Source organism: Panthera pardus, unplaced genomic scaffold (assembly GCF_024362965.1).
Source record: "Panthera pardus isolate Hobbes unplaced genomic scaffold, ASM2436296v1 HiC_scaffold_25, whole genome shotgun sequence".
Taxonomy (NCBI): domain Eukaryota; kingdom Metazoa; phylum Chordata; class Mammalia; order Carnivora; family Felidae; genus Panthera; species Panthera pardus.
In genome coordinates this window covers 21200483-21227044 of record NW_026526821.1, presented here as the reverse complement: position 1 = coordinate 21227044, position 26562 = coordinate 21200483, and the positions used below count along the sequence as shown (strand labels likewise).

The following is a 26562-nucleotide window of genomic DNA, read 5'->3' as shown; positions in this document are numbered from 1 at the left end:
ACATGTGTTCCATTTTCAAGTAGGCACAGGTATCTAGGCTGATTTCTCTTGCCATTGTTCCATGTTATATCTTCCTTATAGGGTGACAGGCAGTTATCAAGAATTCATAGTATAAATAAGAGATTATCAGGCTCATTGAATATTTATGGAGAGCTTTATATAGTTCTTAAAATAATACTGTTGATTAAATCTTCACTTTTTTTTTTTTTTTAAACGTTTATTTTTGCAAGATAGAGTATGAGTGAGGTAGGAGCAGAGAGAGGGGGACAGAGGATCCGAAGCAGGCTCTGTGCTGACAGCAGTAAGCCTGATGCAGGGCTCGAACTCATGAACCATGAGATCATGACCTGAGCTGAAGTCAGACAGATGCTCAACCTACTGAGCCACCCAGGTGCCCCAAATCTTAGTTATTTTCATTATGGCTTCTAAAGTTATGATACCAGGAATTGCTTAAAAATGTCAGTAACTGATAAATTTCCCTTTGGATAATCTAATGTACCTTTTTTTAATTTAAAAAATTTTTTTTTAGTGTTTATTAACTTGAGAGAGAGAGACAGACAGGGTCTGAGAGGGCGAGGGACAGATAGAGGGAGACACAGAATCCGAAGCAGGCTCCAGGCTCCGAGCTGTCAGCACAGAGCCCAACGTGGGGCTCGAACCCACAAACCATGAGATCATGACCTGAGCCGAACGCTTAACCTACTGAGCCACCCAGGCGCCCCTGGATAATCTAATGTATCTTAAACCACTCTAGGTTTAACTGAATTACTGTTCTGTCTCTTTAACTTGGGCTTTCATAATTTTATTGTCTGTGGTAATTTTATAAGAATTATGACTGATAAAATAATATGGAATTTATCATTACTTATTTAATTCTGAACACTCAAATTCAGTTCTTTAAAGAGAAATTGGGGTGGGGGCAAAGTTTATTATTGTGAAATTAATATCCACCTATGAAAGTGAGAAAGAAACTGGAGCCTGTCAGCAAAATACCACCACTGTTAGTATTTTGATGTATTTCCCTGTCTTCTCAGGTGTATTACAAAAACTGATCTGCCTTTCCTGCTTCTAGGATTGTCTTAAGGAAGTATTGGAGATTGTGGAACTGGGAATTTCAGGAAGTAAGTCCAAGAACAGTGAGCAAGAGGTCAAGTACAAAGGAGATAAGGAGCCAAACCCCGCATCTATGAGGGTAAAGGATGCTGCGGAAGCCACCCTAACATGGTATGAAAGTGACTGCACAGGGATTGTGCCTAGGAATTAGGATGGGGTTAGCTGTCATCCCTGTTGTTTCTTCTCCTCCCCAGTTGTTCAGCATTAAGCGATGCAACCTCTCAAGATACTTTTTCTCTAGAAAAAAATGGAAAAGAAAAACTTGTCTTGGGGACCTTTTAAAAGAAGCCAGGGACGTGGGGCTGAGAGTTTGGGTCCTTATTTTTCTGGGCTAGTTGGCATTGATCGAAGTCCTACCATGTTAGAGCTAGAAAGGATCTTGGAGAGCCTTACTTATCTCTTCACTTTGGTGTCTGAGTCCCAACACGGGATCTGCCTGTGGTCTCCTGCTTCTTCGCTTAGTGGTCTGTACTCTGTTACATTTGTAGTATGTATTAGACGTTCATTCAGTCAGGACTTATGAGCTCCCTCTTACGAACTTATAATAGGATTGTAAAGATAAATCAGATGCAGCCACCATCCTCAAAGAGCTTCTTGTCCAAAAGGGCAGATAAGACATGAGCACAATAGCTATAATATTAGGTGGAGAATAAGTGCTGCAAGAGAAGAGGTATAATAACATGCTGGCAGGAGGAAATGAATACTTCCAGATAGAGGGAAATCAAGATGACACTGGACCTGACTTTTACAGGATGGATGAAGAAGTTTCACCAAAAGCTAGATACAGAGTGGTTAAGAAGAAAGCAAGAGATTTCTTTTCTAATCATTTTGGTTGTGAAGGGATAGAGACAGGTCGGAACCTTAGAGAAATAGCAGAAAGAGCTGAGAGAGTTTACATTTGGCTGGTAAGTGAGGACGGTGGAAGAAGGGACGGAGGACAGTTTAGGCACATTATGGACTGAAGGGAAGAGTTAAGTGGGGAAGATCGGAATCACATACAGATGGAAAGATGGAGCCTATGAAAAGGTAAGTGTGGATGAAGACCCAGAAAACATAATAGAGGGAAGGAGGATGTCCAGTCAGTCTGGGTTGGCTCATCTTGGTCTTCTTAATAAAGTGGTAGGCCTTCGTTAGCCTCTACTTTTGTGATAGTCTAATAAAAGTTTCATTTTTATTTTTAAAAACTTGATGTTTACATTGAGCCGAAATCTCTCCCGCTTTAGCTTCGACCCATTGGTGGAAGACTCCTTGCAGATGTGTACGTAGATCAGCCCTTACCAAGATTCCAGAATCTTTTTGGTGGTCTGTTCATAACTTGGGGCAGGCACAGTCAAGTTGGATTTATTTCTCTTCTTCACGGGCTTTGGTCACTTAGTACATTTTTAGAAGCACGCATGCTTTATTTTAGTCCTCCTCACTGCACTAACTGGGCTTCCAGTGCACCTCTGGAGGTTTGGCTCTTAGCTAGAAAATCAGAAAAATGGGCATGCAGCTGTTTAAGCATGTACTTACACAGACGGTTGAGTACTAGAAATAATAAAAGTTCAGAGGGAAGACCATATGAGAGGTGGGCTAGACTGAAAAGCTTTATGAAAGAACTGAGCCTTGATGTGTGCCTGAAAGAGTAAGAAGGCTATGGAGAGAAAGAAAAGGGGAGAGCATTTCTTACTGGGAACTCTGTATCATACAAAAGTCAGTTTGCTGCAATCCTAGCCTGGGTAGGGCATTCCTAGGAGAGTATGCCGGAGAGCGTTGGATATGTACTCAGAATGAGGAGTGAACCTGGGATGCTTCTGGGCAGCCTAGCCAGCGGTTATCTAGGTGACTCATCTGTTTTATCTGCAGCTGTCCTGTCACTGCTGGCAACTCCACAAATGGTATTTCCAGTTACCAGTCTTGAAGAGTGCCCTGAAGAGTACTGTCATCATGAAACCTGTCCCAAACCAGAGCTCTTCGTTCCCTCAAAATTACTGCTTTATGTCAGTATCACTGCTGGTTTTCGGCTATACAAACACAGACCTTTAGCTTTTTTCCTAATTTATCTCTGCTTTATCTGTCACTCCCCGTGTGAAGCCAGTGACTGAGTCCAGTGGACTTTATTTTTGGAAGTATTTCTTCTGTCCCCTCTAACCTCAGCATCCTAGTCTAGACTCTTCTCACTTCTTGCCTAATTTCTATGTTTTTAATCTCACCCTTTCTGTTCATCTTGCATTCCATTTTTGAACTCATCCTTGGGCACTTTTTTTTTTTTTTTTTTTTTTTTTGCTGCTCGAGTGGTTGAAAACTGAATAGATCTGTTTCCTACCATGTTGTCTGAACTCCTTGTCTGATTGTCAAGGCCCTCCTTATCCTGTCCCCACTCACACTGATCTTTCTCAGCACATCCTTTCTGCCATAATAGAACCTGGCAGGCCATTTGTGGCTGTGAACCGGGCACGTTCTTACCTGTCTCTGTGTATTCCCTGGGTGTCAGGACTTCTGTCTTTTCCCCTCAGTCACATCCTTCACTGCTCAGTGCTCATATCAAATGTAGCTACCTCCATGGCACCTTCTTTGGTTATTCTGCTTCTGAATGATGACTCTTTTCTGTGCTTTTGTGCTCATTCAGTCAGGCCCAATTGCACAGCACGGAATTCTATACTGTCATGATCGTATCTGGTTATATTTGATACATGCCAGTGTCGTCTCCCCAACTTGGGTAGAGTCCACATTTCCTTCTTTAACACTTCTCACAGTGCTCAGAATAGTAGGCAGTTACGAAGTGTAGACTGGCTAGTTGGGTGTTTTCTCCTTAGTGTACTATACAAATTCAGAATTAGGACTCTTGCAAGTCGTTTTGGCAGCCCCTCTGCTTAAGCAACTCGTAAGGCCTTCCAGGTTATTCGGCCTCTAATTTGGTGATAGTCTAACCCCTAAGGCTCCCATTTCATTTGTATTTTTAAAAACTCGATGTTTACACTGAGCTGAACTCTCCCACTTTAGCTTCCACCCATTCGTTCTAATTCACACTTTTGATAGTGGAATCCTCTTTCCAGGCAGTAATGACATCTGAAGGTAATGCTTATGAAGATGGTGATGTGTTTCTGCCAGTACCTTAAGCTGTTTGTCATATGACAGAGATTCAAGTACCTTTATCGTCCTGGTCATTCTTCTCTCGATGGTGTGGCTTTGGGTTTGACTAAGTACCTCTTAAAGGTGGTTTGCTGAGTAAAATATTCTCCGTGAGGGTGGATGATCTTTACACTCTCTAGGATATTGTATTTTCATTAAAATGTACTTGGCGACCGCATTGGGTTTTTGAGAACTTGATAGTTTGCGTCAAGTCAACTAAAACTGGAGTCTTTCGCACATTTATTTTTTGTCTGCTTTTCTCATCCTGTACTTCCTTGTTTGGGGGTATTTGTATCTATAGAACTTTACATTTAAACCTGAGATCGCTTCACGTAAGATTTACCTCATTATTTGGATCCCAACTTTTCCTCTGACATATTAACTCTGCAGCTCAACTTTTGGCCAAGTGCAGATTTAATGAGCCTGTTCTGTGTGTCCTAGTCAAAGACACTGATGAAAACATTGAAAAGAGACTCACAAAGCACATTATCAGAGATTTTCATTCAGGTTGACCGGGATTTTTTAATGTTGTCTATAAGTTTATCCTGATACACTGTCGAATACTTGCATGTCTTGATTTCAGACATAGTTCTCCCCCTTTCCAGTCTGGTCACTGTCAAGAAGAGAAAATGTGGTCGGGCTGGTATGATTTGATCTTAGTAACCTGTTCCTTGCCAGCAGCCCATTTGATAACTGTCTGTGAATCTTGCATGGAACACGACAAACTCCCATGGTCCATATATTTTGCGACATCTGTCTCTGCCCCATTTTAGAAAAACAAAGTCAAGTTTTCCTGTTTCTAGTCTGCTGGTATTTCACCCGTTTTCGACAATTCCATAGAGGCTTGAACTCACCATCAGATTCTCCTGGTCTTTGAAATTTTTGGACAGTTCTCCTAAGAGAAGAGAAAATGGATGGAAAACATCTGCTGAGCAATGTTGCCTTCCATTATCAGACATTTGGGTTTCGGTACTAGAATGAAAGGGAAAGGGAGAGGCTACTACTCGAGGATCGAGATGACAAAAATGGTGTTGGGGAGTATTCGTTTTCCAAATGAAGTGCATATGAAGGGTCAGGTGATATTAAGACCACAAGGTAAAATTTTTGTGTTTTCATTAAAAGAGACTTTCTCTCTGTGCTTCAATTGTTTCATTTTAAAATGGGAATAATGTACTTATCTTCTCTGTACTTATCTGTTGTTTTGATAGCTCAATAAAAGAATGTGTGTAAAGAATGTATGTAGACCAGTGCCTCATGGTGAGTGCCATGTAGAGGTTACTAATTGAATGTATGCAGAAATGTCTATGGACATAAACATTTCTGAATGTTAAAGCTTGTTAAGTTGGATTCTAATGTATGAGGCCTTTTTTTCTTATACATTCGAACTTAATAATTACAGTAGTTCTTTGAGATGTACTATTCGTGCCTCCAGTCTTATCTGTAAAACAAGGATAATGTCTACTCAGGACCGCACAGTGAGAAGGCAGCAGGCCCCGGTTTCTGGTTACTTAAAGATCACGTAGCATGTCTGAGTCTGAATTTCCTCATCTGAAAAGTGGAGGTTTGGTGGGTCTTTGGGTCCTTTTCTAGGTCTAGAATGCTTTGGCTAGCATAATCCTGAAACCTGGAACACAGAACATTTTTTAAATATATCTTTAGGAGCTCCACGATTTGGAAGTATGGTTGTCAGGTTCCCTGGGTAGGAAGCTCTGAGAGAAATTTCCTTGCAAGAATCTTATTGGAAAACGCTTTTAGGATCAGTCCCTAGAGGGGGTGAAGGAAGCAGGACTGAGCAGAGGCAAGGACGAATGCATGCAGGTGCAGCGAAGAGCTCTGGGGCCGGGTTAGCCCTTCAGAGTTCTCTCCGGTTAGGGCCCAGGGGCTGGGGCTTTGGACGCCCACACTGCCCTTGCCCTTTCGCTGGCTGTGGGCTGTCCCAGGACAAAGCTGTGATTCTGGGTGAGCTGGTTCTTGTTGGCTGAGAGCAAGTCCTGGAGAGGAACTCTCACCTGCAAGCTGTGGCCACCATGTCTGCATCTGGGGGAATGGATCTTTCAGTCTTGGGAGGCAGACAGCACACCAAGGCATCCGCCCCAGGGAGTAAATCTGACTTGCAAAGAGGAAGTGTGGCTGTGGTCACTTAAAAGAGCAGAAGGGCACATTGATGCATGAGGTAAACTTAAGATTTTGCTTTGGGGATTAACTGTTATCTTTTGCATTCTCCGTAGTATTATGCAGTTGCTCGGCGCATTTCCTTCACCCAGTGGTCCCGCTTCTCCTTGTAGTCTGGTGAATGAGACCACTTTGATCAAGTACTCCAGGCTGCCAACCATAAATAAACATAGTTTCCGGTACTTTGTCTTGGATAATAGTGTCATCCTGGCAATGCTGGAGCAACCTCTTGGAAATGAACAGAGTAAGTTCCAGCACTTGGGGTCTTCTCCACTGCGAAATCACCGTGTTTTAGCTCCCTGCTAGCAGGCTGCTTCCAGGGTCAGGGACCCGTAGCTACGGGAACAACTGCAGATTCACAGCAACTTCGCATTTGTCAGAGGGTCTTCTAGCCATAGTGATTGAAAAATAGAGGGTCAGAAAATAGAATATACATAGTAAATAGAATCTTTTAGAGGCTCTTTTATGTATCCGAAATACTAGCACTAAAGTAGTTCTACAAAAAGTTTGTTTTAATGGGGTATTTTCTCTTGTTTACCATGTATAAAAATTACTGTTACTCTTCTTGAACTTTGGATCCTGCCCTTCTCCTCTCCTGGCCCCCACTCCACATTGTTCTTTTTCAGTTAATGGTGCCACCCAAACAGACTGGAAATTTGAGGAGTCCTCTTGGCCTGCCCCTTCCTGTTTCTCCCTTACATAATTGGTGTCCAATTGCTCAGTGACTCTTGAATCTTTTTTTTTCTCTCCCTCCCTCCCAATACATCCAAATGTAGGGTCTTATTATTTCTTACTGAGATTATTGCAGTTGCTTCCTACCTGGTCTCATCCCTCTCCTTCCGGTTCTAAAATGTGTTACCCTTCCCTCCATCCTACTTCCTGCCAGCATTGTATTCTTCCTCAAATATGGATCTGACCATACCAGTGCCCTCATGAAAACCCTTTAATGATTTTCCACTGATACAACATGCACTGTTTCCCTCCTCAACTTTCTCTCAATTATAAGCTGTCTCAAGGTAGATTACCACTGCAACCCAGGCTACTCAAAGTACGTATATATTTTTTTAAGTTTATTTATTTATTTTGAGAGAGAGACAGCCAGCAGGAGATGGGGCAGAGATGGAGAGAGAAAGAATCCCAAGCAGGCTCTGCACTGTCAGCACAAAGCCTAACGTAGGGCTCGAACTCACGAACCGTGAGATCGTAACCTGAGCCGAAATCAAGAGTCGGGTGCTTAACCAGCTGACCACCCAGGTGCCCCAAAGTACATTTTTTTCCTGTTGGTAATCAGAATCAGCCAGTATGTAAAGGAAGTATCTTCTCATGCTTATGAGAAAGTGACGGTTATAGAATTTTGGGGCATAGAGAATCCAGGGAATCACCTCATGTTCAATTCCCTGATTTACAGGTGAAGAAACAGAGGCTCGGAGAGGGCCTGTGATGTATTCAGGGTTATTTGAAAAGTACATAGTATGACTAAAACTAGTGTCCAAATTTCCTGAGCCTCATTCTGTCCCTTTATATTGTCCTTACCGCACAGTATAGGATTTTGCCAGTAAAGACTGGTTACCTTTACAGAGGTGAACAGACTCTTGCAAATTCTGTCGAGGCTATATGAGTAGGATCTCATGAATCTATAGAATGAAAGTGAGACATTTCCCTATCATTCAGAGATTCGTGAATACCATCACAAGTTTCCACCGTGTGGTGGTAAGATACAGTGACTTTAATGTCAAATAGATGAGGCCTTTAATCATTGCCCAGTTCCAGAAGTGCTGATTCCAACTCTTTCCTGCATGCACTTCTTTCTTCTCTATTCCAGACGTAGGGCTTGCTTGACTTTCTTCCCTGGCTTGTGCCTATTATTTAACATGATTCCTTCAGCCTCCTACTCCCAAGCCAACTGCTAAGGAGTCTAAAATCCCAGTGTCCCCTCTGGGTTTCCTGGCCTGAGGGGTAAGTGTCAGCCCTCTTCGAGATTTTTTGGGACTCTCCTACGTACTCTCATTCCCAGTCATTTCACTGCATTGGAAGTCTACTAAAAATACAAACAATTGGGATTTTATAGATTTACAAGGACATTTTAATAGTTTATTGTAACAGTGTAACAGAAGAAGTGAGAAAGCAAAGTTTGAAAAAGTTTAACTCCACATCAGGACAAAAGGAGGGAATAAGAAGGAGGACCTGGGTGCCTCAGGAAGTCCAGCCTGAGTTCTCCCCACCCCCCACCCCCCATTTCCTTCCCCTGAACTTCTGCGGGGATGGAACAGTGCCTGCCTGTGGCAGACACGAGTGCATAAGGTGTGGGTGAATGCAACATCAGCACTTCAGATACCCATCTGTCTGCACTTAGGTTGTTCTCAATACTGGAAGTTAAGAGTATTGGCTAGTATTTGTTTCCCAAAAATGGAGTTATGTGAGGTAATGTTAGTCAACATGTTGGTGAACATTATTTTATGTATTGTTAAACACGTGGTTCAAAACTACATTATTGGCACACCAAAGTTCAGTTTTTCATCTAGAGTAAAGACACACAATTTCCTTTTGAAACAGACTTAAGTTTAAAAAAGAAAGTGGTCGATAGAAAGTAAGATAAGTACTTATAGTTTGAGGATATGGCAGAAACCACAGAGGTGGTACACAAAGGATGAGAGTTTGGGAAACACTGTGCTAGGGCTTTGATTATTAGAGGCTTTATGGTTGATAACAGGTGTATTTTAAGTAGTCGTCATCTGAAATAAAAACTTTTTACACCAATATTTTATTCTAGATGATTTTTTCCCCTCTGTCACTGTGCTGGTCCGGGGAATGTCTGGAAGACTTGCTTGGGCACAACAACTTTGCCTTTTACCCAGAGGAGCAAAAGCAAATCAGAAGGTATCCGTTAGAAGTTACAGGGAAGTGACTAGGAGTGAGCGAGTGTGTGCATGCGAGTGCGCATGTGTGTGTTATGATTTAAAGGTTAAATAACATTCCAACAAAATTCATTAATAAAATAAATATTTTCGATCCTAGCCAGGGTCTCAGTCAGTGGTTCATATCAGAATCATCTTAGGAGCCCGTAATTCCCAGATCCACTGAATTACTCTTTAAAGACATCTTCAAAGCAGGTGTATTTTCAGAAAGCTTTCCAGGTGATTCTCACATCCATTTATGATTAAGAACTACTGTTCTGAGCTGTGGCCTCATTTTTTTATGCAGTGTTAAATATAACAAAACTCAGGTACATGCCATAAATGAAAAAAAATTGGCCAGAGTCTTGATCTCTCAGATAATGGGACTTAGTTTCAAATTATTTTTATGTGATTTATTCCTGTATAGTTGGTAATGTGCTCTGTAATTTTTTTAAATATGCTGTGTAATTTAAATCTTACTTGGGGTGGCATAGTTTATTTTATTTGTAACATTTGTAATTCGGTGAGTAAAATTTGCTCATGGGAGAAAGTTGGAAAATTCAGATAGTAAGAAATTGTAAAGCATCTGTACTCCCACTTTCCAGAAGTAGTCACTCTTAATATTTTAGTAGATTTCCTTACAATCTGTTTTTCTTTCTGTGCATGATAACATTAAATAGAATTTGAGTCATTTTTGTATACTGTTCTTCTCACTTATTACAGCATAAGCTTTTACTTATGTTACTAAAAATTCTTTAAAACATCACTTCATAAAGTGTCCCCGGTATTTCAGAGAGACAGTCACAAAATTGGAGCACGTGTCTAAAATCATTTAACATCCTAGGTGTCGCTTTTAGATGTGTTGTCACCCTGTGAGGAGCACACCTCTGTTTTCGCTTGGTGCATCATGCAGATCACATTGTGGCAGCGGCACTGTAGGCCACTGGGTCAGCATTCAAGACGGGAGGAAGGAGGAGATCAAGAAAGGAACTAAAATGTATAGATGCTTTAATATGTACCATATACATTTTTATTTCATCATTACAACAGCCTTATGATGGATGATTTCCACTTTTCAGATGTGAAAACAGAAGCTGCACAGCTAATACACATTTTAATACGTATTACAATTTGGAGGGATTCGGAGCCGTTAGGATCTAGATTTGGTGTTCAGTTGAACTCACTGTCTAGAGAGGCCCAGAGGACATAAACTTACACTTTGTTATATGGGATGATTTGAGAACTCTTGAGACAGAGGGAAGTTTGAGCCTTGATCCCTGAACTGTCTCATCCATTGGTTTACCACTTATTAAGAGAGAGTCAGGCCTGGGGCAGTTAGAGGTATACAGCCCACTTGTCAGTCAGAAAATCTCAGTTGATGAACATTTTTATAAAAGTGAAAGAGTACACTGGTATGCAGGCTATTTACCGTTAGTGTTAGCAGTGGTATTTGCAGATCCTCACTGAGTGCCAGTGTTAGTAGTCCTAGCGACACAGGCATCTAAGAGACCAGGGAAATACACGTCATTACAGATGGCACCAAATGTAATATGCATAACATTATCTGTTTTATTTCAACAGCTTTTTGTACCTGAACCTCGTCCAGTTCCTAAAAATGATGTTGGATTTAAATATACTGTCAAACATCGACCATTTCCTGAAGAGGTGGATAAGATTCCTTTTGTGAAAGCAGATCTGAGCATTCCAGATTTGCATGAAATTGTCACTGAAGAAGTAAGATATTGTCAGCTGTTGTTAAGCGAATGACTATAAACATTCTTGAACAACCACCACGGTCTAGACACTGCTTTTTTTGGTGTTATTGGAGATGATTCCTAAGATGACCTAGATCTCTGTCATCCAGGTTACCATGTAGTAAGACAAGTGTAGTTTGTGGCCGACTGAAAGGACCTGGACTCTCTTAGGAGTCACCGGGCTGTCTGGGCTGGCCCATGGTAGGCGTCAACAGGATGGGGCCATGATCAGACTGCAGTGAAGGCTATTGGAGAAGGGAGACCCAATTTAGAGACTTTGATGACAGTCCAGGCAGGGGAGAAGAAGGACTAGCTAGCTGACTGATAGCGGAAGTTGAAGCAGATGGAATGTATCGTGGAGGCAGAGCCAAGCAGTCTTTGATTGATGAGGGAAGGAAAAGGGCTGAAGAACTTAGATTCCGAACCTCAGTGACAAAGGAGATATCGGTGCTATTTACAGAAATATGGATTCGGTAGGAAAAGGGCAGGTTTGGGAGGACAGGAAAAATTTATGTGATTTTAGATTAATTTAGACAATTATATTAAGTAATTGGTATCTTCGGTCAAAGGAAAAGAATTTTAAGAAGTGGGGGAAAGAAGTCTGTCAGGGCATGAGAGAACAGAAGGGCAGGAATGGAGGCTGCTTATACCAGCCAGAGAGCTCAGGGAGAAGGTGCCCTCAGCAGGGGCCCCTGGATTTTGGCATGAATGTGCAGGTGACCTTTGAGAGCACGTTCAAAGAAGTGTTAAAGTTGGGGACAGAGTATAGAGGTCTGGGTGGTGAATGGTTACTGAGACACAGTGAACATAAACTACACTGTCAGTAGTTAAGGGGAGTATACAGAGTGGATAATAGCATGAGGAAATGGCCTAGCTAAGGCAAGGGAAGGCTAATTTTTACTTTTCTTTTTTCTTTCTTTCTTTCTTTTTTTTTTTTTTTTAAACTCACAGATGGGAGGAATGTGAACATGCTTAGAGGTGGAAAGGAAGGAAGCAGTGGAGAAGGGCCTATGTCTGCTACCACTGGAAGATGGGCTGGGAACATTATAAGTAATGGAGTAAGGCCCTGGAGGCAGTAGGGTCAAGAGTCTCAATGTGACTGTGTCTAGGAAAGCGGTATTTCTGGCAAGACAGGAGAGAAGGAGATAGCAGGTGGAGGTTCAGAGACATTTAAAGGTGAAAAGGAGGGAAAATGAAGGAGCTTTTGTAAATTTTAATTTTAGTTCTCAGCAGTGATACAGGGAATAAAAGATGGCTCTTAAAATTGCCAGGCAGCCCAGCCCAGGTTAAGTAGCATCGTCTGTAGTGAAATTACTTAACTGACTCTGCTAACTTTACTCAGAAGTCCTTGGGATCTGGAGGCATAAGTAAAAAATTGGAGTGGTGTGGAGATTGATAGAGGTAAGAATGTGGGAGAGTAAGAAACAAGACAGCCATTTATATGTTTAGAAGAGGGTATTAAGATGTTTGATTTGGGATTTAGGCTTGGGTGGGAGGTAGATGAAGCCAGGATGCTAATGGCCTGGGAAAACGGGAGAAGGGATTGAATGCTCACAGTGATGAAAAAGCACAGCTCAGGGAGTGAAGGTGTGGGAGAGCTGCAGGAAGGAGGCTTATGGTTGGAGAAGGGAATTTCAGAATTCTAGCTCTTTAAAGTACAGCATGGCTGAGGTACAAAGTGTGCTTATGGACGGCCAAAGTCGTGAAGGTTGACAAGAGGTGGTAGAAATACAAGCTAGGTTGTTGGAAGGAGCATTGCCTGTCAGAGAGGAGTTCAAACTAGGATTGATGGGAAGGGAGGCAGGGGTGTCAGGGAGCATCTCTGAGAGGAGGGTGGGGTAATCCATATGGACGAAGACTTTAAAACATGAGGGGGCCGCCACTGCAGGACGAAGGTGGACAGGGATCTGGAAGAGGGGGTGAGAGCAACAGCGCTGCCCCCTTTCTTGCCTGTTTGAGGGGAAGCAGAAACAGAATGATTTCATTTACAGGGAGGAGCTGAAGGACATAATTTCTGAGGCTATAGGGGAGTTTTTTTGGTATTTGTTGCAGCTTTGAAACCGTGTTTGCTTGGTTGCATACTCTGTTGAATTAAAATTCAGTGTTGATCACTGAAAAGTATTTCATTGCCTTTGTTGCTTAAACCTTTGTTTTCACTTTTAAATTAAGATTAATCCGATTACTTTTATGGTAGCTCCAAAAAAGTGAAATACTTGGTTTATTTCAGTTAGAAGAGAGACATGAAAAATTAAGGAATGGCATGGCTCAGCAGATTGCTTACGAAACGCACCTTGAACAGCAAAGTGAGGAAGAATTGCAGAAGAGAAGTTTCCCCGATCCGATTACAGATTGTAAGCCTCCACCTCCTGCCCAGGAATTCCAAACAGCACGCCTTTTCCTTTCACACTTTGGATTTTTGTCCTTAGAAGCATTGAAGGTAATTTTCCTAAACTTCTATGAGTAAATATATTCATAGATTAACACTGAGTCGATTATTGCTAAAACATTTTAGTGAGGATAGGAGGAATTAAATAAATGTTACTCTGCATGTAAGTAAATGAAATTCTGTGGTGCTGTATGTAGTTTTTACTATACAAGTCCCAGAATGTGTGTCCCATGAATCCTTCCAGAGTTCTGACTGAGGGGGCTGCTTTGATAATACATCCAGCTCTGGAATTTCCTGAGTAATGTGCGACCCGTGTCACATATATAAATGAAATCTACAGGTAATGAGGAAAAGAATGTTAAAAATCTTCCCCTGTCAACATTTATTACTAAAGGTATGGGCTACAACGGACTCTGCTCTTTCACGCCGCTTTTAAAAAATAACAAGTATTTGTGAGCCAGGAACTTAAGTTGTACAGGTTCTGCGATCAGACTGGTTAGATTGCTTGCCAGCTGCGTGGTCATGGGCAGTTGCCCAGCTTTTCCAAGTCTTAGCTCCTCGTCTATAAAATGGAGATGATAAAAGTGTCTGTCTCATTATGGTTGTGTAAGATGCTTCATGTTGTACTTAGCACAAAGCCAAAGCCAGCCTGTAAAGTAAATATTGCCATTCTTCTTCTTCTTCTTCTTCTTCTTCTTCTTCTTCTTCTTCTTCTTCTTCTTCTTCTTCTTCCTCTTCTTCCTCTTCTTCCTCTTCCTCTTCCTCTTCCTCTTCCTCTTCCTCTTCCTCTTCCTCTTCCTCTTCCTCTCCTTCTCCTCCCTCTCCTCCTCCTCCCTCTCCTCCTCCTCCCTCTCCTTCTCCCCCCTCTCCTCCTCCTCCCGCTCCTCCTCCTCCCTCTCCTCCTGCTTCTCCTTCTCCTTTTTTTTTTTTTTAAAGTAGGCTTCACACCCAACACGAGGCTCGAATTCACAGCCCTGAGATAAAGTCAAGAGTCACATACTCTATCAACTAAGCCAGCCAGGCGCCCCAATATTGCCATTGTTCTTAATTCCATTATCCTTAAAACGGTTTTACAAGGAAAGTGGTACTGTCCCTACTTTGCAACTATGGAAACAGGCTCAAAAATGTGAAATAGCTCGCCTGAGGTGGATTTGGGGTTAGTACTAAGGCCTCTTTGTTTTGAAAAACACAGCTCAAGATTGCCAGGCAAGAGGTTGCTTATTGCACAAGTTGTCCCCTGCCCTCACTCCCTAGCAGCTACTTGGTTGAAGGCCGTGTAACTTTTTGGGAAAGCAGGGGCAACATTGCTGATTTTGGATTTCAGCACGTAGATGGAAAACATTCTGTGTTGTAGAAAAGTGAGTTGGTGATGGGGGGTATGAACATTAAAAACTTTTAAAATGCAGAAGAAAAGAGAAGAGAGAGGAAAATAATGAGAAATACAGTGGCAAGTATGGAAGGCAAGGAACAAAGATACAACCTGCAAATGATTAGTGATACTCCTAATGGAGAAAGTTGAACAGAGTAGAAGCAGTAAATAAGAATATACTAGAAGAAAATTATTACATTCTGTGGACTAAAAGGAGGTAAGAACCCTGATGGCACTGTCTTGAAATTCTAATTTTCCATTCATATTATCTATTCTAGTTGATGTCTTAAAGCTGTCGAGAAAATAATTCTCATGCTTTCTTATCTGTGTCAGGACATAGGAAAAAGAAAGTTACCTGGTATGTTTTATGAATCTTAGCCTATAACTCTAATAACTTAAACTTGACAGCACACACATACAAAAAAGCTGTAAACTAATCTTACTTACGCATATATGTGTAGAAGTATTAAGGAGAGTGCTAGTAAAACTGAATTCAGCAGCGTATCAAGCAGATTACCTTCCACAACCAAGTAAGGTTTATCCTACAGACTCAAGGAGACTTAGTTATTACTGGGAAATATTAGTATAGTAAAGCTATTAAGAAAATAATTTGATCCTATGAGGTCAATAAATAAAACAAGTCACTATTCAGTAGGACAGTATTCCTTAGGATTTTCAAAAACAAACAAAAACTAAACCAGGACTAGTAGTGTGGATCTGGAAATGGCAGCCTATGAGAAATTGGAAGCACCCTTTGTTAAAATCAGAGGCAAAGGATATCTGTTTTGACAACTATTGAATACTGAGAATTTTTTAGTCCAGAAAATTTTTTATTTTACCATAGTCGCAGCTTAACAGAAAGTTTCCCCCAAAAATGTACAGGGAGGTTTCCCCCCGTAGCAACATCTTACGTAGCTATAGAACAATATCAAAACCGAGTAAGTCAGTGAAATACTAAACGAAATTAGAAGTAAAAACTATTGGAAAGAAGACAGTTTGCAGGTAATATGACTTCCATTGGACAATCACTAAGGAAATCAATAAAACGTTTAAAATAGAGTTTAAGGGGCGCCTGGGTGGCTCAGTCGGTTGAGCGTCCGATTTCAGCTCAGGTCACAATCTCGTGGTCAGTGAGTTTGAGCGCTGCGTCGGGCTCTGGGCTGACAGCTCAGAGCCTGGAGCCTGCTTCCGATTCTGTGTCTCCCTCTCCCTCTGCCCCTCCCCCGTTCATGCTCTGTCTCTCTCTGTCTCAAAAATAAATAAATATTAAAAAAAAAATTTTTTTTTTTAAAAATAAAATAAAATAGATTTTAGGATCACCACACAGAAAAGTACAAAAATCAACGACTGTTGCTATAATATCCAGTTAAAACTATAGTACAAAAGTACTCTATTTACAGGTGTGATATGGATGAAAGTTACCCAAATGGTGTACAAGATCTTCAGGGAAAAACTTTAAAAAGTTACTAAGAGATGCAAAATGCGTGTATGTTATGTTGCTGTGCTAGAAGATCATCTAAAAGAACAAACTGATGAGATAGCTTTAAAAAAAGAAAAATTGGAAGGCTTTGCCACATGCTACAGGTTCACGGTTCCTTATATAAGATTTCAGAGTAAAGTAACAGTGAAAACCAGAAGGTTTTTTTGTATGTTTGTAGCAAATCCATTTACGTAGCAAAATCTGGCCTGAATTGACAACATGGCTATTTGTAGTCTTTAATTATTTCACGTGGTGTGAATACGCTTCTGTTTGACTGCAGAAATATTATAGTGTCCTTGGTTACAGGGTGTTGCCCCAGCCCTTGCTAGAAGTGTTGTGGTATAGACAAGAAGACCAGGCTCTCCGTCCTTGCTAATGTAGAAAGGAGTAATCTTTGCCATTCTGGGGGATGCGTTCCTGAAAAATAACCGTGGATGACAAAACCTTGGGCAAGGTCAAGATCTCCAAGAAGAAAAGGGATTAGGGGGGAAAACAAAAAAAAATTCATTTAAAAAGTTAGTAGACTTTATTTAGTAGAGCGGTTTTAGGTTTGCGGAACAGTTGAGTAGAAAGGACAGAGAGCTCCTGCATACCCCAACTGTGCCTCTCCTCCCCAGTTTCGCCCTGTTATTAACATTTGGCATTGGTGTGGTATATTTGTTGAAATTGATGCACCAGTATCTGTGCATTATTAACTAAAGTCCGTAGTTTACAGTAGAGTTCACTCTGTGTTGGACAATTGCACAGGTCTTGACAGATGGTATAGTGTGTATCCACTATTACAGTATGCCCTAAGAATCCACCATACCCTGCCTCTCACCATCCTCCCCTCCCTGCTTCCCCCAACCCCTGTCAACCACTGATTTCTTTACTGTCTCCAGTTTTGCCTTTTCCAGAGCATCATATAGTTAGAACCATACATACAGTAGGTAGCCTTTCCAGATTGGCTTCTTTCACTTAGCAATATGCATTTAAGGTTTCTCCATGTCTTCTTATGACTTGATGGCTCATTTCATTTTATTGCCAAGTAATATTCCATTGTGTGGATGTATCGTAGTTTATCCATTCGCTTACAGAAAGATATCTTGGTTGCTTCTAATTTTTGACAATTATAAATAAAGCTGCTACAGACGTTTGTGTGCAGACGTTTGCTAGACATAAGTTTTTAGTTCATTTGGATAAATACCAACGTGTGTCATTGCTGTGTTGTGTGGTGAAACTATGTTTGGCTTTGCAAGAAACCACCAAACGGTCTTCCACAGTGGCTGTACCATTTTGCATTTCCACCAGCAATAAAATGAGAAAAAAAAAATGCATTAAAAATTTTTTCTAGACAGCATGATATATTACAGAGAAAATAGGATCAAAAACTATATACATAGTATGATTGCAGTTGTTTTTAACAAAAAAAGACGAAAGAATTGGAAAGAAGTACAGAAGGATTTTAAATAGTTTCTTTAGGATTATGGTTGTACTTATTCCTGCTACTTTATACATTTTTAAATAATTTTTTAACTTAATGTTTATCAACTATGAGCAGGTATTGCTTTTATAATTAGAATAGTGAAAAGGGGTAATAATTTTTCCTTTCTCCTTTCTTCCTTTGGTGGTAGGAACCTGCAAATAGTCGCCTACCTCCTCACCTTATTGCACTTGACTCCACGATACCTGGATTTTTTGATGACATTGGGTATCTGGATCTCTTGCCATGTCGTCCCTTTGACACCGTTTTTATTTTCTATATGAAACCAGGTCAGAAAACAAACCAGGAGGTAAGATTTCTGAATTTGTGGGTAATTTTTTTATGCTGTAAATAACTACTTGCCTTGTGCTTATCCATAGTAGGAGATTGGTTACTATTGATGCTTAAAGACTTGTTGTGAACCAGTTCAGAAATGGAATTAATGAAAATCGTGTTGCTCAGAGTCCTGAGTCTTTTGACTCTTAAAAAATTGTAATTGGAGAGGAGCCATAGTATGTCTTTCTCCCCCTTAAGGAATTCAGATTGATAGGACAAAAGAAACTGAAATACAGAAGACTAGCCACAAACAAATTAAAGCTAGGCCCAGCTGCTTAAGAGTAAAACAGCAGCAACAAATACTTGCTAAACATCTTCTGTGTGACGCACCATGCCAGGGTATTGAAGTGAGTAACAGTCTTTCCTCTTGAGGAGCTCACCTGCGAGGTAATTTCACAAGCATGTAATCTCACTTGGGGCATGGTAATGTACAGTGGGGAAGAGAACAGCCGAGATAAAGTAAGAGATTAAAGCTGAAGATGTAAGTAAAACCTAAGTTAAATAAAAGACTTACATTGGATGCATGTATCAAAGAGACTAGGAAAAGGATGAAGAAAAATATAGGTGGGAAAATGGAAAACTGAGAGTAAGTGACAAGAGATTTGAAGGGTCTATTGGAAATGAATAGTTGAAACATGGAACAGGCTGGCAGTTGCCAGCTTTTGACTAGGAAGAAGCTAAAGGAAGATTTCTCAAATACAGTATTAGATGTGTAGGACACTAGGACTACACGATTTTGGGATGTTACTGTAATCCTTATAAGACTGTTAGCTGATCAAATTGGACACACCTTAAGAAATTTACCAAAGTCACAAAATGTTGATTTATATTAGAAGCACTATTTGAAATTATTAGTGAGCTACTAGAAAATGAGATTGATTTGTGAGAAAGTTCTTCTCATTTCAGGTTATTGATTCAATAAATATTTATTACGTGTCCACTGTCAGGTGCCAGGGTTATAGTAGTAAGCAAGATCTACAAGGTTTCTGACATCCCAGAACTACTGTCTAAGGGGGAAGACAGATGATTAAGTAAATAACCGTAGTGAAGTGTGCTAATTAGAAGCATGGTATAGGAGCCATAAACAGGAAAACCTAACCTCATTTTAAGAACGTGTCCTGGAGGAAAAGACATTTTAGCTGATATTTGAGGTTATGTTGACAGTAGATAAAAAGACAGGTTGTTACTAACAACCGTTACATGTGTAACGGCCCCGGAGGTAAGAGAATTCCATCTTCGGAAAATTGCAGAGTCCAGTATACTTGGAACTTGGGAGAATGTGGGCTTATGGTAGGCAGAGGTGAGACTTTTGAAAGAACCTCAGAATGGGATTGAAGGGGTTAGGAACTTGTTTGGAAGAAGTCTACTGCATGGTTCATAGGAGAATAATAGGGCCATTTTTCTCTTTCCTGTAAAAGAAGACACAAACCATTGCTGTTGAGGTAACTCTTAAACTAATTCAGTTTCCTTAGCTTTCTAGGAGCTGAGAATGATTGGAACAGTGCACCTTCTCTGCGGCCTCCTAGAGAATGTCTGAACCCTGCCTTCCCTGGCCACAGGGTAGATTTAGATTAATTTCTAGCTGCCAGCCAGTGGCCTGCAGGTTGATTTGACTCATGCATTGCATCTTGACTAACTTTTCAGAAATTGTTTACTTAAGTTTCACTTCTGAATAAAAATTAAAAAAAATTTTTTTTTAATGTTTATTTATTTTTGAGAGAGACAGAGACAGAATGCAAGTGGGTTAGGAGTAGAGAGAGAGGGAGACATAGAATCTGAAGCAGGCTCCAGGCTCCGAGCTGTCAGCACAGAGCCCGACATGGGGCTCAAACTCACGAGCTGTGAGATCATGACCTGAGCCGAAGTCGGACGCTCAACCGACTGAGCCACCCAGGTGCCCCTCTGAATAAAAATTTTAATTGGAAGAAAATAGGAAGTGGTTGTCAAATCAATTTCCTGGCACTTCTGTGAATATGAAGGGCTGTAGGTGAACTGAATAGGTGTACTTCTATCGAGGGTATTTAAGAGAAGATGACCTGGCTGGCGATTTTTTGCCCAGCGGATTGACAAGTAATAGATGTAACAATGCATATTTTGACTTGATCGGGCCTCTGAATGGTCTTGACATAGATTAGCGTTGATACACCATATTAGGGAGCTTTTAAAAATAGTGATTCCAGGATCCCACCTCTGCTGATGCTGATGTAGGAGGTCCACAGTGCTCTAAGAAGAAACTTATGTTTAAGAAATTCCTCAGGTGACAGATTTATGTATCCCTGCTCCTATAGAATCCGTGTCAGCTCACCTGTCTCTGAATTAAAGGATGGTTCAAATCTCTATATGCTGATTTTGAGTGCTATAAATAGTGATACCTGTTGATGTGTTCAGTGTCATGTGATTCTTAAGCTTTTTGCTTTTCTGTTGTATGCTTTGTGTTTTATATACATAGTTCATATGTTCATACTTTTAATATTCAATTAAAGGTATTAAATTATGAGTTGAATGATCTTAGATTAAGAACGATAGATCAAATAAATGAATTAATAATTTTAGTCATTTATGCTCACACAGGAATGATGTTTAATACAAAATTAAAGTTAAATGTTCCATAAATATTATTTTCTTAAATGTTCATTTATTTATTTGTTTTGATAGAGACACAGCGTGGGTGGGGAGGGGCAGAGATGGAGAAAGAGAGAGAATCCTAAGCAGGCTCTGTCCGTGTGCAGAGCCCAATATGAGGCTCGAACTCCCAAACCAAACTGTGAGGTCATGACCTGAGCCGAAATCAAGAGTCCGGCACTTAACCAACTGAGCCCCCAGACTCCTCCATAAATATTATTAAACCAAAGGTTTAATGAAATGTTCAAAAAAAAAATATTCCCTGAGTGATTTTGATACATGGCCCCGCCTGGCTTTTCATTTATAATTTCTAGAGGATTTCTTGCTTTCGTTCCTTTAGCATAGGGTTTTCAACAGCAGCACTATTGCTATTTTAGGCCACATAATTCTTTGTTAGGGGAGCTGTCCTATAAATCAGACATTTAGCAGCATCTTTGGCTTCTACTCAATAAATACCAGTAGCACCCCACAAGTTGTGGTAACAAAAATGTCTTCAGACATTGCAGCTGCCCCCTGGTGAGTGAAAACACGCCTGTGAGCACCACTGTTGTAGAACAAAGTACTTTTCTTCTTGAGGCCAGTAAGAAGGTATTAAACTAGTATTTAGCGAAGAGGGGAGAACCTTCTGGTCACTTACTTTTTTCTGGAATGGCTTCATTCTCTTCTTAGGACTAAGAGGAGGATGTTTTCATGCTTGTTTGTTAATTATACCTAATCTTCATGGGCTATTTAATAGATTTGTACTTCTTATATTGTTTGTCATGATTTGTAATAAAACAATCACATACCTATGTAATGTAGCTCACGAACCAGACAGTAAACTCTGTGAAGACAGGGACATAGCACTTTTTATTTACTTTGAGTAAACGTGTCTGGCTCAGTAATTGTTTAGCTGGAGAGGGAGCTAAGGGCTTTACTCGCATTATCTCAGTCTTCACAGCCATCATTAGCATCCCTCCTTTATAGATGAAGAAACTGAAATAGTGGGTTAAGGGACTCTCCCAAGGCCCAGCCAGGATTTGAATGCAAATCTGTCTTAACTAGAAGCATCATTTTTAACTATAGTGATGAATTCCCAAGTTTATTCTGAGCTTAGATTTGATTTGTGAGACACTTCAAAGCTAACCGATTTTTATGGAGGTTTATTTTGATGTGCTCTTTTGTTTCCTTCATTATAGCTGATGATTGGTATGTATTTCAGATTTTAAAGAATGTGGAATCTTCCAGAAATGTTCAGCCACATTTCCTAGAATTTTTGCTCTCCCTTGGTTGGTCGGTAGATGTGGGCAAACACCCCGGTTGGACTGGGCATGTTTCCACCAGTTGGTCTATTAACAGTTGTGATGATGGTGAAGGACCTGAACAAGGTAAAAACCCATAACGGTCATGCGTTTTTTCTTGTTTTGTTATCCTTGATTTCTCCCCCTTCACTAGAAGTTTGTAGTCTTATTATAAAAAGAAAGAAAGAAAGAAACCAGAGGTATATGAAGGAAAAGTTTGCTTCCCCTAATTCTAGTCCTCATAAGAGGTCACTGAACAGTAGTTTGTATATTGTTAGGTGAGAAATTTTCTGTTTTTAATGATGATTGAGTTTTAGCATTTTTTCATATTTTTATTTCTTTCCTGAGAGCCACTTGTTCATTTATTTCCTCTTCCCAGTTTTTTGTTGGTGGTCTTTTATGTATTACCGGTAGGACATTGTATTCATTTTTTTTTTTTTTTTGTTTATTTATTTTGGGAGGGGCAGAGAAAGAGAGAATCCCAAACAAGCTCTATGCTGTCAGCGCAGAGCCTGACATGGGGCTTGATCCCATGAACTGTGAGATCATGACCTGAGTCAAAATCAAGAGTTGAATACTTCGGGGCGCCTGGGTGGCTCAGTTGGTTAAGCATCCAACCTTCAGCTCAGGTCATGATCTCATGGCTCATGAATTCAAACCCTGAGTCGGGCTCTGTGCTGACAGCTCAGAGCCTGGGGCCTGCTTTGGATTCTGTGTCTCCCCCTCTCTCTGCCCCTCCCCCACTCACGCTCTGTTTCTCTCTTTCTCAGAAATAAATAAACGTTAAAAAAAAAAGAAAAAGATTCGGATGCTTAACTGACTGAGCCATCAGGCACCCCCATTGTGTTCATTTTAATTGAGCACTATACTAGCTCTCAGGAATGTTACTTTTGTTAATTCATTCCTGTTGGCTTAACTGCCTGTACATTTTACATTCTGTCACTGACGATTGGGGAAGGGAGAGCAGAAGCAGAGCTGAGGAGCAGTAGAGAGAGACCAGGGACAGAAATGCCTTGAAAGCAAGAGTGTAAAAGTCACAGACACCTGCCCTAACTTCTTTCAGAAGTCTGTGGTGGTCTTGTTCCTTTGGATTATTAGTTCTTCCCACGAGACTGTTTTCATAATATGCTCCATACAGATGAGTTCATGTCTGCTAATCAGAAGTGGCCTAATTTAGAATACTTTCAGAAACTGTGAAATTAAGGTTTTATTATTTAAAGTTAGTGTAAAGACATTTAATGAATATTTATAGTCTTGTTCTTATACACGAATTGGTTCTTGCTGGAAACATGCCTTCTATTGATTACCACTTTATTTGACCATTTAAAATTTCATGAAGTAGGATAAAACTGATTTTCCCCACTGTTTGGAGCAGTAATGTAGTGTTTCTCATTCCTAGATGAAGTGATTTCCTCTGAAGACATTGGGGCTAGCATTTTCAATGGACAGAAGAAGGTGCTGTATTATGCCGATGCCCTTACGGAAATAGCTTTTGTAGTTCCTTCTCCTGTGGAATCCTTAAGTAAGAACATTTTTTGTTTGGTGTTTTAAAATCTATTTTTGTATTCACTGGTTTGTGCATTGGGAGAGATTCTGAAGTCATCTAAGTCATCTGAAGTCATCATTGTTCAGCTTCTAAGGCATGATAGCTTTTAGATTATGCAGAGGTATAGGATGTTAGCTCCTCTTAATTTTCGTAAGGACACTAGTTAAAGACAGGCAGACTGACCCTCTCATAGTAATCTTAAACGAACTGCAACCTATTTTTTTTGGTCTTTCTTTAATCAATACATAGAAGGCTTGTTTTCCAGTTTATTCATTTCTTTCTCTGGCATCGTTATGAATGAGCCCCCACTTACTTGCCTGTTTCCATGTAACAGCCTTGTACGGCACGCCAGAGAATCCTACAGTTGGAGGGCTCTCGTGATAGCATTTGGCTGATCTGACACCAAGTGGGAGAAACTCCACAGCCTAGAAAAGGTGGCGATTAAGCCTGTTCTTCTTAAGGATCAGGAGTGATTATGACTTCTCATTCTGAATCCATAGTCTTATCTTGCCTAGGACCTTTGCTTCTTGCAAATTAAGCCCCCTTCTTTGTGCCTGACCAGGCAATAGATGGAAGACTTCACCTTCTTCATTGAGACCATCTGTAAGACGGGCTGCTACACATCACACTTTCATGGTCTCATCTCCAGGCTAATGAGTGCTTGTGCCCTGCTCTGGCAGCCTCCTGACCTTTGTACTTAGATCCCTGACTTCCCCCACTAGCGCCCCATCTTATATTTTGGGGCCAGTTATATCCCTGGCAAGAGGGGCCTCCCATGGTCTAGGCCAGTATCCTAGCAGCTGTTTGCCTTCATGTCCAGGCTTTGACCTACCACCTTGATTTCAGATGCCAGACTCCATCTGTCCTATGTGGGTTGAGGCCCTCCCTGGTGGTGTCTCTAGTCCAGCCTGTTGGCACCGACACAGCTCAATCCTTGTCTTTGCACTTTAGTTGCCACAGTTGGGTCTTCACTTGTGTCATGAAACATCCCATGTGGCACCTGTGCCCCTGCTCCAACTCAGCCTCCTCCTGTTTCTGGAGACTTGTCTTTTTTTTTTTTTTTTTTTTTATAACTCTCTATATGCTTGTCTCCAACCAGATCACTTCTTAATCACAGAGACTAGGTCCTCTGCAGCTTTGGAATGCCCCACTGCTACTTGGTACCACGCTCCATGATTGAATGTATAATCAGAATAATTCAGAGAATAACAGATGGCTTATATTCTACGTCTGAAAAGTCAAAAATATTTTCTAGTCTTACCTCGGTTATCCTGTAGTACAGGAACTGGAAAACTATGGCACACAGACCAAAATCAGAACACTAAGTACAGTTTTTACATTTTTGAAGTGTTCTAAATAAAATACAAAGAAGAACATGCAATTGAGACCTACATAGCCAGCACTATGACCCTTTACAGAAGAAGTTTACCAACCCTTTGTCTAGAGGCAGTGACTTCTCTTAAGTGACTTAAGTTAGCCTATTAGCGTAAATAGTTTAAAAACTTCTCCAAAGAAGTAGATATAATTGATTTTATTTTTTACTTCATAGCTGATTCATTGGAAAGTAACATCTCGGACCAAGATAGTGATTCAAATATGGATCTTATGCCTGGGATCCTGAAACAGCCATCCCTGACACTTGAGCTTTTTCCTAATCACACTGACAATCTTAATTCCTCACAGCGGGTAAGTCATTTTGTTTACAGCTCTAAAAATTTGTTATGAAATGGGGGTGATTATAGAATCATGCTTGAAAAGCTGTTAACCGTAACCCAGAGAGCAATTTCAGCAGTACTGATTCATTAGTATCTTAATTTTTAAAATTCAGATTCTCACGATTTTCTTTTTTTTCAGCTTGCAACAAATAGGTCATTCTAAGACAGCTTCTGTTGTATTCCATGATTTGGCCATTCTGGTACCATGCTTGGTTCTCTCACCCGTTCCTTCCCAGCCTACGTTTTTATTGGGTCCCTGAAATATCCATGAAAGGTACAATAGTGGCTATACGTTCCACATCATTAATCATGCAGCATTCCACTTAAACGAGTCTGCTGTGTACAAATGGTAGCATTTTGGAGACTAACCCAGTATATGAATATATACACTGAGTGAGGCACCCAGCCGCCACTACAAGAAGGGAGCATTTTACTTTTATACTTTCTTTCTTACCATATCAGGAGATGTTATGTCTTTATTTTTGTTTTCTCCTCATGTTACCTCTTCATCCTTACACTTGGAAAGTGGACAAGTAAGGGATAGCAAGTGTATTGGATCATTTCATAAATGTGGGAAGATTGATTTATAACAAATAGTAAGAAAGACAAAAGAAGTGTAAACTTGTTTGAACCATTGTTTGATTTTACAGGATTTTAATTTGGCTCCTTCCATAGTGAAAGTTGTGTTTAACATAAGTACAGTTGACTCTTGAACAACACAGGCTTAAACTGCATGGGTCTACTTATATGTAGATTTTTTTTTTTCCAATAAATACAATGCAATACTGTAAATGTATTTTCTCTTCATTATGATTATATTTTATTTTATTTTATTTTATTTTATTTTATTTTAGAGCATGAGCTGGGGAGAGGGGTAGAGGGAGAGAGAGAGAGAGAGAGAGAGAGAAAGAGAGAGAAAGAGACTCTTAAGCAGGCTTCATGCTCAGTGCAGAGTCCAGTACAGGGCTTGATCCCATGATCTCGGGATCATGACCTGAGGTGAAATTGAGAGTTGGATGCTCAATTGACTGAGCCACGTAGGTGCCCCTTCCTTATGATTTTCTTAATAACATTTTATTTTCTTTAGCTTTATAGTGTATAATTCATCTAATGTATAAAATATGTGTTAATCAACTATTTATATTATTGGTAAGATTTCTGGTCAACGTAGGCTATTAGTAGTTAAATTTTTGGAGACTCAAAAGTTACACTTTTTGACTGCATGGGGGGATCAGCAGCCCAACCCCTGCATGATTCAAGGGTCAACCATATATAACTATATATATACATATATATATACATACATATATATACACATATAT

At 40.4% G+C, this 26562-nt stretch overlaps 1 protein-coding gene across 6 annotated transcripts in view; it reads left to right on the top strand.

The window, feature by feature from the left end:
* The window catches only part of RALGAPB (Ral GTPase activating protein non-catalytic subunit beta), an 89003-nt gene that overhangs the window by 50563 nt on the left and 11878 nt on the right, over nt 1-26562 (top strand). For all 6 annotated transcript variants that reach the window (XM_019458515.2, XM_019458513.2, XM_053890260.1 and 3 more), the window contains 9 exons: nt 1073-1224; nt 6453-6640; nt 9167-9273; nt 10872-11024; nt 13272-13481; nt 17893-18051; nt 21901-22066; nt 23379-23501; nt 25075-25211. In XM_019458515.2, the coding sequence (XP_019314060.2) occupies nt 1073-1224; nt 6453-6640; nt 9167-9273; nt 10872-11024; nt 13272-13481; nt 17893-18051; nt 21901-22066; nt 23379-23501; nt 25075-25211 (1395 nt within the window). The remainder of the gene's footprint in view (nt 1-1072; nt 1225-6452; nt 6641-9166; nt 9274-10871; nt 11025-13271; nt 13482-17892; nt 18052-21900; nt 22067-23378; nt 23502-25074; nt 25212-26562) is intronic.